The sequence below is a fragment of the Cetorhinus maximus genome, chromosome 3 (assembly GCF_964194155.1).
Source record: "Cetorhinus maximus chromosome 3, sCetMax3.hap1.1, whole genome shotgun sequence".
In the NCBI taxonomy this organism is placed as follows: domain Eukaryota; kingdom Metazoa; phylum Chordata; class Chondrichthyes; order Lamniformes; family Cetorhinidae; genus Cetorhinus; species Cetorhinus maximus.
The window spans coordinates 135,180,483-135,198,033 of record NC_135881.1 but is presented as its reverse complement, the minus strand read 5'-3'; the positions used below and the strand labels follow the sequence as shown (position 1 = coordinate 135,198,033).

The 17,551-nt window shown below is 44.3% G+C and overlaps 1 protein-coding gene across 4 annotated transcripts in view; it reads left to right on the top strand.

Annotated features, from left to right (window-relative positions):
- Nucleotides 1–17,551, top strand: part of cpvl (carboxypeptidase vitellogenic like) — a 106,081-nt gene that overhangs the window by 48,439 nt on the left and 40,091 nt on the right. For 3 of the 4 annotated variants that reach the window (XM_078539030.1, XM_078539032.1, XM_078539031.1), the window contains 3 exons: nt 6,771–6,893; nt 7,171–7,302; nt 10,510–10,608. In XM_078539030.1, the coding sequence (XP_078395156.1) occupies nt 6,771–6,893; nt 7,171–7,302; nt 10,510–10,608 (354 nt within the window). The remainder of the gene's footprint in view (nt 1–6,770; nt 6,894–7,170; nt 7,303–10,509; nt 10,609–17,551) is intronic. The other variant, XM_078539033.1, reaches the window with a different exon arrangement.

The following is a 17,551-nucleotide window of genomic DNA, read 5'->3' as shown; positions in this document are numbered from 1 at the left end:
CAGTTTCTGCTCATTCCAGTACAAGCAGATGTCACATAAGCAGTCTGATAATTCAGCAACAGTGGAGGAGGAGATAAGTGGTGGTGAGGTAGAGCTGGGTGGCTTCAGCATACATGTGAAAACTAATTCTGCATATTTGGATGATGTTGCCGGAGATCAGCATGTAGATGAGAAATAGGAGGGGGCCAGGGATAGATCCTTAGGGGACAACAGAAGTAATGGTGCAGGAGCAGGAAGAGAAACTATTGCAAGTGATTCTCTGACTATAGTTAGATAAGAATGAAACCAAGTAAGAGGAGCCCCAACCAGCTGGACAACAGTGGGAGAGGCGTTGGAGGAGGATGGTGTGGTCAGCCTTGTCAAAGGCCTCTGGCAGAAAAGGATGAGGAGGGACAGTTTACCTTTGTCACAATCACAAAGGATGTCATTTGTGACTTTGAAAAGAGCCGTTTTGGTACTGTGGCATGGATGGAAACCTGATTGGAGGGACTCAAACATGGAGTTCCTTTAAAGGTGGGAATGGATTGGCTGGGTTATTTTCTTTGGAACAGAGGAGGCTGAGGGGAGCTGAGGCGTATAAAATCATGAGGGCGCTAGATAGAGTGGAAAGGAAGGACCAATTTCCCTTAGCAGAGAGATCAATAACAAGGGGTCATAGATTTAATTCTATGCATGCAATGTACATGTGCATATTGGAATGTAGCTGAAACTCTGGCTGGCAGTGGGCACAGAGGTCCAATTTTTTTAAGATATTCTATGAATATCATGAACTTCATTTTGAAGCTACGTTGGAGTTGGGAATGATTTCTATGCCACAGAAGAGTTAGATAATTGTATTATTGCATTCAACAAATTTTTGCTTTCATTTCAATTCTTTTCTCCAAAAATGACCTGCAATATTTATTGGTGAAACAGATGGGGTTGAATTTTCAGTTGATGGGCGGGTGCGCTTCCGATCGGCGCCCCCATTTTACGTGGACGGGCCAATTAAGGCATGAAAGAGCGCACTCATCTCCCTGAGGCTAAGTGCAGCCCCAGGGAGATCGGCTGTAAATGTTAAAAAGCTCAAAATAGAAAAATAAAATTTCCCTTACATGTCCCATCATGTGACAATGTCACATGAGTTGGGACAAGTTTATAATTTCCAAAAAAACTTCATTAAAATTTTTAAAACCCTACATGAAACCTCATCCTGCCCGTGGATGAGGTTCCATGCTTTTTCTAGTTTGCGCCGGGGCTCTTGGGCTGCCCGCCAACCTTAAGTTTAGACGGGCTGGTCCACTAATTACTTCAGTTGCTCTGTCAATGGCCTCAATTGGCCATTGACAGGTCGGCTGGCGCGCAGCTGATTTTGCTGTACCCCCGCCTTCCTGAAAATTTAAATGGGGCGTGGTGTTCCGCCCAACGTCACCACGCATCATTTTACGCGTCGGCGAGCGGGCCCTGCCCCCGCTTGCCGACGGTAAAATCCAACCTATGAAATTCAAAAGAAATATTTCAAATGATATAAATGTATATTTTGTGAATTTAGTGGATAATGTCCATATCATTTTAAGAATTTGACATAAACATGATGGACCTATTTTTGTACTATTCTTAACGAGCATTGTGAATACAAATCTTTCCTTTTCTTAATGGCCCAGGTCTGCCTAATTCATTTGCAAGAGGTGCAAAACATTTTCATGGTTGGGTCTCATTTTAAACTGATAGATGAGCTGTTCTTAATTTTCTAGCATTTTTTTTATTCATTCACGGGATGTGGGCTTCACTGGCTGGGCCAGTATTTATTGCCTATCCCTAGTTGCCCTTGAGAAGGTGGTAGTGAGCTGCCTTGAACCGCTGCGGTCCATGTGGTGTAGGCACACCCACAGTGCTGTTAGGAAGGGAGTTCCAGGATTTTGACCCAGCGACAGTGAAAGAATGCTGATCTATTTCCAAGTCAGGATGGTGAGTGGCTTGGAGGGGAACGTCCAGGAGGTGGTGTTGCCATCTATCTGCTGCCCTTGTCCTTCTAGATGGTAGTGGTCATGGATTTGGAAGGTGCTGTCTCAGGAGCCTTGGTGAATTCCTGCAGTGCATCTTTTAGATGGTACACACTGCTGCTACTGTGTATCGGCGGTGGAGGGAGTGAATGTTTGTGGACATGGCGCCAATCAAGCGGCTGCTTTGTCCTGAATGGTGTCGAGCTTCTTGAGTGTTGTGGGAGCTGCACACATCCAGGAAAGTGGGGCGTATTCCATCACACTCCTGACTTGTACCTTGTAGGTGGTGGCCAGGCTTTGGGGAGTCAAGAGGTGAGTTACTCGTCATATGATTCCTAACCTCTGACCTGCTCTTGTAGCCACAGTATTTATATGGCTAGCCCAGTTCAATTTATGGCCAATGGTAACCCCCAGGATGTTGATAGTGGGAGATTCAGTGATGGTAATGCCATTGAATGTCATGGGGCAATGATTAGATCCTCTCTTGTTGGAGATGGTCATTGCCTGACACTTGTGTGGCGCGAATGTTATTTGCCACTTGTCAGCCCAAGCCTGGATATTGTCCAGGTCTTGCTGCATTTGGACATGGACTGCTTCAATATCTGAGGAGTCGCGAATGGTGCTGAACATTGTGCAATCATCAGCGAACATCCCCACTTCTGACCTTTTGATGGAAGGAAGGTCATTGATGAAGTGGCTGAAGATGTTGGGCTGAGGACACTACCCTGAGGAACTCCTGCAGTGATGTCCCGGAACTGAGATGACTGACGTCCAACAACCACAACCATCTTCCTTTGTGCTAGGTATGACTCCAACCAGTGGAGAGTTTTCCCCCTGATTCCCATTGGCTCCAGTTTTGCTAGGGCTCCTTGATACCACACTTGGTCAAACATTGCATTGATGTCAAGGGCAGTCACTCTCTCCTCACCTCTGGAGTTCAGCTCTTTTGTCCATGTTTGAACCAAGGCTGTAATGAGGTCAGGAGCTGAGTGGCCCTGGCGGAACACAAACTGGGCATCAGCGAACGGGTTATTGCTAAGCAAGGGCCACTTGATAGCACTGTTGACGACCCCTTCCATCACTTTACTGATAATCGAGAGTAGACTGATGGGGTGGTAATTGGGCGGTTTGGATTTGTCCTGTTTTTTGTGCAGAGGACTTACCTGGGCATTTTTCCACATTACTGGGTAGTCGTCAGTGTTGTAGCTGTACTGGAACAGCATGGCTAGGGGTGTGGCAAGTTCTGGAGCACAAGTCTTCAGTACTATTGCTGGAATATTGTCAGGCCCCATAGCATTTGCAGAACCCAGTGCCTTCAGCAGTTTCTTGATATCACGTGGAGTGAATCAAATTGGCTAAAGACTGGCATCTGTGATTCTGGGGACTTGTGGAGGAGGCCAAGATGGATCTTCGACAAGATGGTAGCAAATGCTTCAGCCTTATCTTTTGCACAGATGTGCTGGGCTCCTCCATCACTGAGTTGTTTAATTGTCCACCACCATTCACGACAGGATGTGGCAGGACTGCAGAACTTAGATCTGATCTGTTGGTTGTGGGATCACTTAGCTCTGTCTATCACTTGCTGCTTATGATGTTTGGCACACAAGTAGTCCTGTTTTGTAACTTCATGAGGTTGACACCTCTTTTTTAGGTATGCCTGGTGTTGCTCCTGGCATGCCCTCCTGCACTCTACATTGAATCAAGGTTGATCCCCTAGCTTGATGGTAATGGTAGAGTGGGGGTTATGCTGGGCTATGAGGTTACAGATTGCGGTTGAGTACAATCCTGCTGCTGCTGTTGGCCCACAGCGCCTCATGGATGCCCAGTCTTGAGTTGCTCGATCTGTTCAAAATCTATCCCATTTAGCACGGTGGTAGTGCCACACAACAAGATGGAGGGTATCCTCAATGTGAAGGCGGGACTTCGTCTCCACAATAACTGTGCGATGGTCACTCCTACCGAATACTGTTATTGGCAGCTGCATCTGCGGCAGGCAGGTTGGTGAGGACAAGGTCAAGTATGTTTTTCCCTCTTGTTGGTTCCCTCACCACCTGCTGTAGACCCAGTCTAGCAGTTATGTCCTTTAGGACTCACCCAGCTTGATCAGTACTGGTGCTACCAAGGCACTCTTGGTGATGGACATTGAAGTCCCCCATCCAGAGTACCTTCTGTGCCCTTGCCACCCTCAGTGCTTCCTCCAAGTGGTGTTCAACATGGAGTAGCACCGATTCATCAGCTGAGGTTTCCTTGCACGTGTTTGAACTGATGCCATGAGAGTTCATGGGGTCAGAATACGATGTTGACATCTCCCAGGACAACTCCTTCCCGAGTGTATACCACTGTGCCGCCACCTCTGCTGGGTCCGTCCTGCCAGTGGGACAGGACATACCCAGGGCTGGTGATGGTGGTGTCTGGGACATTATCTGTAAGAAATGATTCCATGAGGATGACTATGTCAGGCTGTTGCTTGACTAGTCTGTCAGACTGCACTCCCAATTTTGGCACTAGCCCCCAGATGTTAGTAAGGAGGACTTTGCAGTGTCGACAGGGTTGGTTTTGCCTTTGTCGCTTCCAGTGCCTAGGTCGATGCTGGGTGGTCCATCCGGTTTCATTCCTTTTTTGAGACTTTGTAGCGGTTTGATACAAAGCTTGCCAGTCCATCTCAGAGGGCATGTAAGAGTCAGCCACATTGCTGTGGGTTTGGAATCACGTGTAGACCAGACCAGGTAAGGACGGCAGGTTTCCTTCCCTAAAGGGCATTAGTGAACCAGATGGGTTTTTTACAACAATCGACAATGGTTTCATAGTTTCCAGATTTTTTTTCATTGAATTCAAATTCCACCATCTGTCATGGCGGAACCTGAATGCAGGTCCCCAGAGCATTACTAGTCCAGCGACAATACCACTACGCCACCACCATGACAGGCAGCTTGTCAAAATGGAAGGGTTGTGGGGTGGTGTAGGAAATTTCCACCATTTAAAGGGGGTCAGCAACAGTTAGGGGTGGCCAAGGAAGGATCAGTAGCTGGTGTGACTATCTTTATAAAATAAATAAGAAAAAGGTGCAGGAGTCAGCCATTTGGCCCTTGAGCCTGCTTTGCCATCCTATAAGACCTTGGCTGATCTGATTTTGGCCTCAACTCCACTTTCCTGCCTGCCCCCATAACCCTCGACTCCCTTGTCAATCAAAAAACTGTCAAACTCAGCCTTGAATATATTAAATGACCCAGCCTCCATTGCTCTCTGGGGTAGAGAATTCCAAAGAAACTCTCTGAAGCCAGGAGGTGCATTTGTCCTCCCTGGACCCCAGAAGAACCATTGCAGGAACTTGCAGCATTTTCAGAGCACCTTCCTCTTTTAAGAACTACTCAGTAGGCTACTGTATATACATATTTATTTGGCAGAGCTTATGCTGCACAGTGGAAGCCCAGAATTGCAGCGGAGCCTGATGTGTCATAGACTCTCAATGTTCATATATTGAGTAGGGCATGATTTGGGCATGAGCACTGCTCACCTATGTCCCAGTTCATTTCAAAATTGTGCTGAGAATGGTGGAGCCGGGAGTAGGGTAGTAAGCTCTGTGCCGTGATTCTGATCATTTTATTGCTTTCTTCCCACTCAGTGGAGAGATGAAAATCAACCACTTTGTCTTTTCGCCTTCCTCTGTTGGTTACCAAGGAATCATAGAACAACTACTTTTTTTTTAAAAACTCATTTGCTCTGTTCTCCCTTGCGGTTAACTGGTGGCTTGGTTGGAAGTCTTGTAAGTCCATAACTGGATGAGTTTTGTCAGTGGGTAATTAGTCTCTCAAATATTTTATTTAAAATACAAGATCCCCTGTGGCTTAGTGGCTAAATACATATTATAATGTGGTGCTGTGCCATGCTAGCCAGGAAAGTCTTCAGGTTGATCCCTGTCTTTTGGCAAATTAACAAATGGCCCAATATTGTAGAATTGCTACATTTGATCTTGGTATACTTTGACTAGAGAGGATTACTTTGGTCATAGCTGCAGTTCTAATTACCTGTTTAGTGGTGCCTTGTTAACTGCTGTAGACACCAGCTAAGAATAGGATTGGACTCAGTTGAGATGTACACTCATGAGCCAAAAGCCTGCAGACGCATGCTGTTTAGACTTGCATGTGAATAATGAGCACTTGCGTGTGATATTGGTGAGTTACTGATACCTGCAAAGGTGTGCCCTACAACAAGGACTGATACTCAAAAGACGAGAGCGGGGGAGAGATTGCTCATTCCTACACAGAGATTGTATTTTAAACATATATACATATCAATATTTTATTAAAGATCATTTTTGATCACCTCTTTCTTTCAACATTTACCATTGTAATCTGATATGTCAACATTTCCTGTAAAATTTTGATATGCCAAATGTCAAAATGGAGTTGTGGGCACTGTGGAGTGAGTTTCTGAAGTCTATCTCCAATTCTGTTGTCACTTTGTAATAGATTAACTTCATTTGTCAACACCATAGGCAGTTTATTCATATATAATTGTGGCCTTGTTATTGAATGCTGTTCTTTTGTTTTTGCAGGTCTATGGCCACATTTTTCTTCTGCTTTCCCTTCAGCATATAATCAATGTTTTAAAAACTACTGGAAAATGTTATATTACTAATGCTAATTTGCATAAAATATATTTTGGCTTTCTTTTCAAAGCATTACTTTGGTTACAGGAATATAGAGAATTAATAACATCAATGCAAGAAGTGGGGTTGTGAATGGAATGTTTTACTGAAGTACTTATATGTATGTCTTTTAACATCAGTCCTATGCTGGAAAGTATGTGCCTGCAATTGGTTACCATATTCATATCCACAACCCTACTGCCAAAGTAAAGATCAACTTCAAGGGAATGGCCATTGGCGATGGACTGAGTGATCCCGAAGTAGTAAGTGGCTTTGTTATAAATTAAGCAGAATGCTTGAGTTGTAATTTAGTTTTATCATGATAAAAGGAAGTCAATTCTCAGACTACTTCCTCTTAACTTCAAGATGCTAATTTTTACCATATGTTCATCTTGCCAGTAACTACTAGATTACTTTAAATTATACCTTGCTGACCATGCTGATTGCAGCCTTTGACTTTGAAAAATCACTCTTCAAATTTTGAAATTGAATTTTTGTAAGGCAACAAAGTTACTCCTTTGTTGTGTGTCTGTTGCACAGATGTTAGGTGGTTACGCGGAGTTCATGTACCAGATTGGGATCATCGATGAGAAACAAAAGCTGTACGTCCAGCAGCAGACAGACATAGGAGTGCGTTACATCCAACAGAAGAAATGGGTGGAAGCCTTTGAAGTATGTACCAGAGGCTTGGTCTTGGTCTTAAAATTGGAAACATCTGAGTAGTGTGAGGGTCAGTGGAGAGCATGATGGGGGGTCAGAAGTTCATTGCTTGATGGCATGTTGTTCAACTTAAAAGCAATCAGTGTTGCGATATTCTAATGAATGCTCTCCCTTTCCAAATCTTTTCAAAATGTAATATAATCAACAGAACAATTCTGAATTGTATGTAAGTGTACAAAGTGGTATCCTTTTGTACTTGCCCAAACTTGTCATTAGATCAGTGAGTTAATGACAACTGAAAAGCATAAGGAAAAGGACTTAATATTGTAATCTAATGTTATGAGTCAAAAGCTCACGTGCCTGATTAAATGTTCCTTGTTTCTGCAGAAGTGAGAGTAGCTTGAGTTAAATCCTGTTCTATTGATTGGCAGCCTTTCCTTTTCTAGTTCACTGTGCTATTTATCACTACAAATGTAGTGATAATATTCATCCCTGCAAAATCAGACTCAGTTGTTGAACTATCCTTGTATTTCACTCAGATCATTTCTTCTTTCTGTACTGACACAATTCCTTGTTGAATAAGTGCCAAATGAACAAGTTATTCAGCAAGGATGTTTATTATTCTCTCGCAACAGCTCCACAATTTTTTAACATGTCTGTAGTTCTTGCACTGTCACAATAACTCTGTTTATTAACAACTTATGATGCAGATATTGTGAACAATTTCATTGACAACTCCATTTGGTGACAACATTTACTTCCACAACAGAATATGTATTTTCCCTTCCCCATTGATGTTTCTGTCCCAGTTTTCTGCTCTCTCTCCTAAAGGCCATGTAGTAGAGTTTCACAGGCATCTGCTGCTCTTCACGACCCCATCATGTTTAAGATAAAAGCAAAATACTCCAAATGCTGGAAATCTGAAACAAAAACAAAATGCTGGAAAAACTCAGCAGGTCTAACAGCATCTGTGGAGAAAAAAACAAGAGTTAACGTTTCGAGCCTGTGTGACTCTTCATCAGAGCTAAAGAGAAGTAAACATGTGATGAAATTTATACTGTTTAATGGGGGGGTGGAGCAGGTGAAGTTGGATAGAAGACTAGTGATAGGTGGGGGCAGAGGAGAGATTGACAAAGATGTCATGAACAAAAGGACAAAGGAGGTGTTAATGGTAATGGTAAGGGCTAAAGGAGTTGCTGATAGTGGCATAAAGGTAAGAAAGCAGAATGTGATAATAGCAGAACAAGGGTAAGCACTCTGAAAAGAACAACATGAACAAGTAACAGATGGCCCTTGTGGGGGTGAGGTGGTGGGGATGTAAGATCGAAAATAGGATAAAAGATGGGGATAAAGGTCACTGGAAGTCTCCAACTTCCACTTTCCGCAAGCTGCCTCAGACCTCCTTGCAGGTAAGACCGACATGTGCAAGCTATTAATGGGATGCAGAATGGTTTCACGCCGGCCTCTGTCAGGAATGGCGACTCGCCATGATGGGTGGCAGCACCTGTTCTTGCCGTCATTTCATGCCAGGGGAAACAGACTTCTCCGCTCCTGCCGCATTGTCCTCCCCTGCCCCCCATTAAACCCGCCACGGGGGGACTGGAAAATTTCACCCCTTAAGTCTGTGCCTCTAGTTAACGACCTTTCAGCCTTTGGAAACAGTTCATTTTTATTTTCTCTTTCTAAATTCTTCAGGTAAATTTACATGTTAATTAAAGCAATTATATTGGTTGTTCCATTTTTAATCATAAACCACATGCAAAATAATAGTTTCCTTTAGCAAGTTAAAGTAATTATCTTGTGGATGGCTATCTCTGCATTTATCTCTGCATGTCTTAAGTCTAGGTTACATCTTCAAATAGAGCAAACATTATGCCACTTAAAATACTATAGAATTTACAGCTGCTTTTAGTTAGAAGGAATGTGACACTGACCCATTTTGCAAATTAATTCTGTGGAAGAAAGGAAAAGGGGGAAATTATATAAATGTCGATAATGACCTATTTATATGTGGCAGTCTTTATGCGGTTACCACACAAAGCAATATTAAATAGATACATTCATGCTCAAACGTTAATCAACCAGCATTCTGATCTAAGCTGATTAGGCAGGTGGCGCCAACTATAGCTATGTTGCATCCTGACTGGCTAACTGACTAGTGGTTTGCAATACAGTAACACGGATCATTAGACTGAAGATGGAAGAATTCCCCACTGTCCAATGGGCCCCCCCACCATAACATGTTTCACCTTATTTTGTTAAAATCTCATTCATTTTTGATGTATTACAGCTGAGCCAAAATCTGTTATTTCCTGATGTTCACACATATGCTTCCATCAGACCCACTGGATAGCCATCATAAGCTGGTTGGGTTTACCTTGCCTAACCTAAGGATACTGAGACACGTCATGGTGCTTGTACTGCCAACACACATCAAGATAGTCAGGGAGCATTTGCACTCCCAGAAGAGAAATTAGTATTCTTTTCATTCCTAGAGGGTAATGTGAGGGTTCATTTATTCTCTAGTGTGTCAACATCTGTAGGGTGGGATTTTTTATTTCAAATTATGCTGTAGGTAGGGAGATCTTAAAGAGAAGAAATGCTTTTTTTGACAGAATCTGGCATTGACTTGATTGGCTTAAAAGCCTGATTCTGTGTCATAACATTCAAAGATTTACAAGTATAGTGCTCCTTTACAAGAGACATTGCATACCCTGAGAACAAGATCTTGAGGGGCTTTAAGCGACTCAGTAAAGGTGAGGATGTCAAAGTAGTACATGTAATTGGAACCTACTTTCAGTCACCATCCTTCAGTTTATGGCAAGGATTATTGGATCAGTTTCAGGAGTGGGAACCCTGGCTAGCTCTTTCTCTTTAGCCTGATACATTGATCTCATTTTTAACTCCCTGCATTCTCCATTTCTATCCTGAGGCCAGCTAACTTAGTTTAGTCCGGTGGTCAATTCTGGGACCTTCTGGTTTGCTATGATTTACTACTTCTACGTAATGCAGTATATTTACTCAAATGGCTGTCCAGGAGCCTTATGATTTTTTTTTGTTTCTATAAGATCCCGTTACCATATTTTAGAAAATCAAGTCTTCATATATTTGATAAAATTTCAGTTCTACTTTAGAAATTAGTAATTAATCTTAATGTACAGTTGACAATATTTGCTGTTTTCCTGTTTCATGCTTTCTGTATTTATTACTTTCCTTTAGGTGTTTGATACTTTGTTGAATGGTGACACAATTGAATATCCGTCCTTCTACAAGAATGTCACAGGGTGTACCAACTATTTCAACTTTCTGCAGTGCACGGTGAGTGACTGGAATCTTAAAACTATTCTTACAAGCTTCGTGCGTTTTAGAAGGTCCTCTGCGTTTCAATGGAGGAACTGAGAAAGACAAAAAAAAATTACCTGATGGCATCTTGCATACTTGGGTAGTATTGTGGCGTAACATAGGTCACTTCAGTAAAACATTTCCAAAGTATAACCTTTCATACATCTGAAAAATTATTAGTGTGATAATCAAGTAACATGGTAAAGACCATAAAACTGTAGTCCATGAAACCTACTGCAGTATATAGAACCTATTATCCACTCCACTTTTATTATAATGCTCTGGTGTAAACTACTTCTTCGTAAATCAGCAATAAGCTGTCTGAGTTGCTCTATTTTAACTCTTAGGCGGAATTGTCCCAGATTTGCACCAAGTGCAGTAGCAGGTGGGAAAAAGGATGTTTTACCTGCTGGCCGCAATGGTGGGTTTTCGCGCCATATTGTCCTGATCCCGCCACTTGCATCATGCATTCCCGGAAACACGCTAGGTCGTTGAGGGGGCGGCCTCCCATTCCCCCGCCCCATTCAGGCCTCAGTAAACAGGGCACCATATTTAAAGGCCGCGCCTGCAAAAAGCTAACACTCTTCAAGGGATAGGAAGCTGCTGGGAACTGATGGCTGCTAAAGGAAGGAGACGTGCTGCCCCCAGATTTAGTGACACCTCCCTTGAGCGCCTGCTGGACGCAGTGGAGGCCCGTCGGGATGTCCTCTACCCCCACTCTGGGCAAAAGCCAGCAAGCAAGGTGACAAATCCAGCATGGGAAGCTGTGGCAGCGGTGGTCAGTGCCAACGCCCTGCAAAAGAGGACAACCACCCAGGGCAGGAAGAGGATGAATGATGATCTCTGTTCTACCAGTGTAAGTCACTCTTCTCATCACCCTCAACTCACACACTCTCAAACTCATCACACATCCACAGGGATCTCACACTTCAAGGGACAACACCACTAACTCTCACACACACCCTCACACCTCCTTCAAGCTCCTGTCTGCATCCCGTCCATGGCTTCACTCACCACACAAACATTCCACGCAGTGCCATGTGTCCTGCTCACACTCTCTCCATCTGTTTTCATGCTGGAGAAGCTGGCTCACAACAGAAGGGAGAGGTCACAGACTAGGGTGGAGTGGCCCACATGAGGTCCCTCACTCACTTTGAGGACCCTGCCATCGCGCTGACTGGTGAGGACATGGGCCATGCCTGTGGTGACGGTGAGGTTAGCGGCGAACATCAATGTGAGGGTCCTGCACTACATGATTCCACTCTCAATGCAACTGTGAGTGTTCTCTCTCCTGCTTTTGACTCTGCTGTCATGCATTAATTATCTGTACTTTGGTTCACAGGGAGCTCTGCCAAATGACCAAAACCCTCAGCCAGCCAGTCCCTCAGCACCATCCAGATCCTTACCTCCAGCCAAGAGGACACCTCCTCCATTGAACAGCTGGAAATAAGCAACCTGGAATACCCGTCACAGTGCTTACCCACACCCTCCACTAGCGCAGAGACCTCGGTTGAATCTAGATCTAGAGCAGGCTCAGGTTCACAAGCTGGTGGTCACTGCACGGACACGTGTCTGCAGCAGAAGGAGACAGTTTCAGCCGAGCTCCCTGGCACTCAGAGGACTGCTGGGGAAGAGGCATCTGGATTTGGCTTTCCAACTCATCCTGGAGTGTCAGCAGAAGGCGAGGGAACATCACGCAGTGCTGTTGGAAGCCCTCAACAGAGGGGCACATGAGTCAGAGGAGTGCGTCCACCTGCTCGCTGATGAAGTGGTGCCCACATATGTGCGTAAGGAGATCTCCATGGGAAGGATGACAGACATCATCAAGACCCTGGTCGAGCAGAACATGGAGATGTGAGCAGACCTGCAGTCCATCACGGGGGCCATGGGTGAGTTCCTGCAGTGGCAACGTGAAAGAGAAATGGGGCATTTCGATATCCCTCCAGGTGCTCCTTCCCCTCAAAGAGTCAGGCCAGGGCCCTTGGGCATATGAAGGGAGGAGGAACAGCAGCTGGACACCCCTGGGTCATGCACTCAGAAATCCCAGATGCTGCCCTCTCCCTCTGAGTCCCCTTTGCTTGTGACTCTCTCAACCTCATCCTTTGTCACTGCAGAGGGAGCAGCTGGCCCACAGGAGGACGGCCAAAGCAAGCTGGGGCAACAAGGCCTCAGCTCTCCAGAAGACCCACACCAAAGTCATCAGAGGCAAAAGGGCCAACCATTGCACAGGCTGTCTCCACCCCTGCTGCGGATGTCAGGGCAGCGCCTAGAAAAGTTAAGAATTTCTGATCACAAGTGGTTGCACGGGTGAACACATTTTATCACTTTATAATCTGAAAATATATTCACTTTCACTGAATAATGTTTAATGGTGTCTGTCAGCTTCATTTACAGACTTCGTACGTCCCCTGCACCCTCCCGCCCAACTTAGCAGTTCAGCACGCGGCCAGACCACGAGTGATTCTGGAGAGTGTGTGCTCCAGGAGCCTCCTGCAAGCATTCTCTCACGCACACGGACCCTCCCTCCATCACACTCCTAATCTCCATGTTCTTATTATTTTCAATGGTGCCTGCTGAGGTTCTGTTTTGGTTGTCCATTTGAGCTGACCTGCATCTCCATGCACCTGCCGATCGTACGCCCATGCAGCACCTGTGCCTGTCCAACACAAGGCTCCATTCACTTTCAGTTTTGCAAGACGGTTGTAGTGAAGTGTGTCTTCAGCTCCTCCACTCTTTCCCTTCCCCAGTCACCCATGTCCTTTCTCCCATCACTGTTGACCCCCCCGACATCACCTTCCAGTTCCCCACCATCACCTACCAGCCAAAACCCTTTTCTTTCCAGGATGTCCAGGGGAACACACACGTTCCCTATCTTCCCGAGAATCCCACCCCCATCCACATTGATCTCCCCGACCCCCTCCTTCCCATCCCCAGGGACCATGTCTGCCCCCAAGTCCCCATCAACCACCCTCGCCATCCCTTCTCCCGCTACCAGTGCATCCTCAGCCTCCGCCCTATCAGCTCACTCTGCCCTCTCTCGTACTCACCATACCCTCCTACCACGCCCACCCTAAGTTTGCTTCCCAGGAGACAGTCATTGACTCCACAGACCCCTCCCTTGCACGTTCACCTGGACAGCTTCACCCCCCTTGCTCCTTCCTCACCCAGAATCCTTCCAAAGTCCGTCCTTCCCCAAAGTCCTGCCTCAATCCGAACTCCTCCTCCTTCCCCGCCAACTCTTTCCTTTACACCTTCCTCCTCAGTTGCTGCATTCTTCTCCCATTACACTCTCCTCCCCCCACACTCCCTCCGTCCCCCAAACCTCCCCTCCCCCCACGCACCACAGTTCTCCCCCTCCCAACCTTATCCTCCCCCGGTACATCTTCCCACCTTCCTCTCCCAGTAAAACCTAGACCTGACTCTCCCAAACTCCAGTACACCTACTTTTCCCACTCACAGCTGGACCTTCCACCCCACCTCCTCGACGATCATCCCCAACAGACCATGGTCAAGACGCTGATGTCCCGAAGCAGAGCCTCAACCATGACCTTCCACCTTCAATGAGCTGTCTGGCGGCGGAGCCATGTCCATGAGAATCCACCCAGAATGCGGTGCACACGTTCCTCCAGGGTCCAGTTGCTGTCGGGCTTCAGCATCTTCGGCTCCTTGGAAGTCCGCGATGTGAGCAAGGCCCTGATAGTAAGTCCTGACTTCTGCACGTCATGCTTGTCAAGACGTGTTCTGCACCAGCATGTTTTCCCACCGACGTGGGTGGTAAGTTTGTGGGAAGATGATTCTGGTGAGCAGGGCTTATGATGATGTGCAGATGCATTAAAATGATGTTCCCGGTGTGCGGCATTGGGAAACTCAGCCCACCATTGACGGGCCAAGCGGACGATCGCAAACTGCTTCCATGATGGTGTAAAACTAATTTTTGGCCTTCAGCCATATTGTCTGCTCACGCCCGCCATGACGCTTGATGCCAACAGGGACGGAAAATTCCGCCCTTAGTCTCTGGCACTGAAAAATAAACAGACATGAAGTTTTATTCCTTCGGATTTTAATTATCTTTGGAGATTTAAAAAAATAAGAAAAATAATTTTTCTTTTTGTCTCTTTTATCTTTCCCTTAATCCCATAAATTTTCCCCCTCTATTTACTTTCTATGATCTTTACATTGAATTAGCTATTCTAATTTACACATCCTGCTTCAGAATCTGCATGCTTCAGGAAGAATGTGCCAATCTGATTGGATAATCAGATTGCTTGCCCTGCTTACACAGGTCCCAGACCTCTGCACAGGCTGCTGTGCCAAAATAAGTTTCTAATCACAGCATGTTCCAGTGAAAAAACCCATTGGGGCACTGTTTAAAATTAGGGGTCGCCCTTTTAGGACAGACATGAGGAAAAATTTTTCTGAGGGTTGTGTGACTTTGGAATTCTCTGCCTCAGAAGGTGGTGGAAGCAGGGTCATTGAATATTTTTAAGGCAAAGGTAGATAGATTCTTGTTAGGGCAAGAGAATCAAAAGTTATCGGGGTTAGATGGGAATGTGGAAATCGAAACACAAGAAGATCAGCCATTATCTTATTGAATGGTGGAGCAGGCTCGAGGGGCTAAATGGTCTACTCCTGTTCCTATTTCTTATGTTCTTATGGAAGTCAGTAGACTACTGTAAGTATAATGAATGGCTAGCACCATTTGTTCTCCACTGACTTTAATACCCGGATCAATATCTTTTCGATGGTTATTGCACACAGTACTCCATGTGCAGTCCACCAAACACCTTGTGCATTCCAATATGTTTTTCATGTTGTATTTAAAACTGTACTGTCTAACAGTGCACAAAATGCTTGACTTTCACAGGTAGTGCATAGAGATAACCAGTTGTTGACTGATGTCCAGCTTTATTCCCAATATTTATTCACTGCAATAGAATTTGGGACTGTACTTTGGGAATAACTAGCACAAAAAGATTCTACGCCCCTTCTAAGTCCCACTCCCAGGCTAAAAAGGTTGGCAGGCAAACTCTTCTTGGCTCCCTACCAATGTGTCTGTAAAACTAAACGCTGAGCACACTGGGGGGAAAAAAATCCTTGAAATCATCTCGAGCAATAATGTCCATCCTACAATTAGGTGACAAAGGCTGTCAGAATACCACAACACCTTTCCCTCTAATTCCTTTTTGTTACCAACTTGGGATGTGTCTAACTTCCATCTTCTGAAGAGCAGAAACTGAAAAGTGTTTGGTGAGTAATGTGTGGAACCTTGGGGAAACACATTGATACACATAACATATTACACTGAGCAAACTGCCAACACAACACTTCTAATGTAACAATCCTTCAGTAAGATTATTACTCTGGAATCCTGTTCATTGCCAGGGAATTGAAAGCTGAAGCCTATGAACTTGTGAAAAGTGCAACTTGTGGTAGTTTGAATGTTTCATAGTATTCAAACCATTGCTTCATTTTTTTCTTAAAATTATTTTTTTCTCTGCCACATTTATAAATTATATTGCAGTGTTTGATTTATTCCCAGAATAAAAAATTTTGGTGGGTCAGAAATGTTACTCTAATAAATATAATATGACCTATTCCTAGGCATCATTCAAAAATAGCTGAGGTTGGAATAATTAAACACCAAAGCTGACAATGTACAGCAGCTTGTAATTTTTTAATGCAAGTTTACTACATAAATCGCCAGTTCTACAAATTGCAGTGCAGTGTAAATAAAAAACATATGTTATCCTAAAATGGTAACCCATTGTCCTTTAGCCTACAAAACAAGCCTTCTGCTTTCTTTTTCTTTTCAATATCGATCAAAAGTCAAAAATTTGGCATGTAGCATTTCCTGCTTGAGGAATTTCTGATGGCTGATGGACTCTATCCTCCCCTCCACCCTCAGTCTTGGATGTTGCAGGCATGCGCACATGGACATCCTTCCTGGTCTTGTCTGCAGCCTTCAAATTCCATTTTGATATATAAGAATTACAGGATCATGGCATAACTTGCTTTACTGGATTTCAATTTTGTACTTTTGAGAAGTTTTACTGGATGGTCAGCAAATGTAAAGCAAACATTAAAAAGGTGCAGCTTTAATCTGACTCAAATTTGTGAATTCCACAATTGTTAAAAACCATTAGTTGTGGAAGTGGGGAATTGGAATGAATTGATCTGACGACAGAAAATCATGCGTGTCACTAGTGCTATTTTGTACCACAAAGAATAATGTACACATTCTACTCTAGAATCAGACATGGTGATATGTGTCATTGGATCATTGGTGAGTAGCACAGTAGAAATTGGTATTTCTGCCCTATTAGGTTTGCATGCTGTTCACAATGCATTCCTGTGTCATTCATAATAAAAATTACAAGGAATATGAAGGAATGAGGCCATATAAATGATGTAATATCTGAGCAAAAGTAACGTTGACAAATACAGACATTGCACTGCGTAATATTACAAGAAATTATTCTTGGATGATCATGTAAAAATAATTTTCTATTGCTAGTCCGATGTTAAAGTCAAGTTCCTTTTACCTCATGTGTTTTCTATGATTAGCAATTGCTCTCCTGTAATATGGCAATGAAAATCTAAGTGCAACCTTCAAATCAAGTGGAGTTAGAGGATGGAATAATTTGGCCAGTACAGAGGGAGAACTGCAACATGGGAAGCCAAAAGAAGTTAAACAGGAAAGGCAGAGAAAAATTGGGAGTAGGGAGGGCGGAGTAGAGGAAGAGGGAAATTGAAGCTGAGTTAGAGGCTTGATGCAGATGGGCGAGAATGGTGGTGAGTGGGATGAGTACATTTTGCTGCAGAGGTGATTTTCTCTTGCAATTTGCAAATTAGGAATTTCTAACTATTAAGATAAAGAGTATTCAAAGTGAAAGTTTTGAACTGCTCAACCCATACCTTT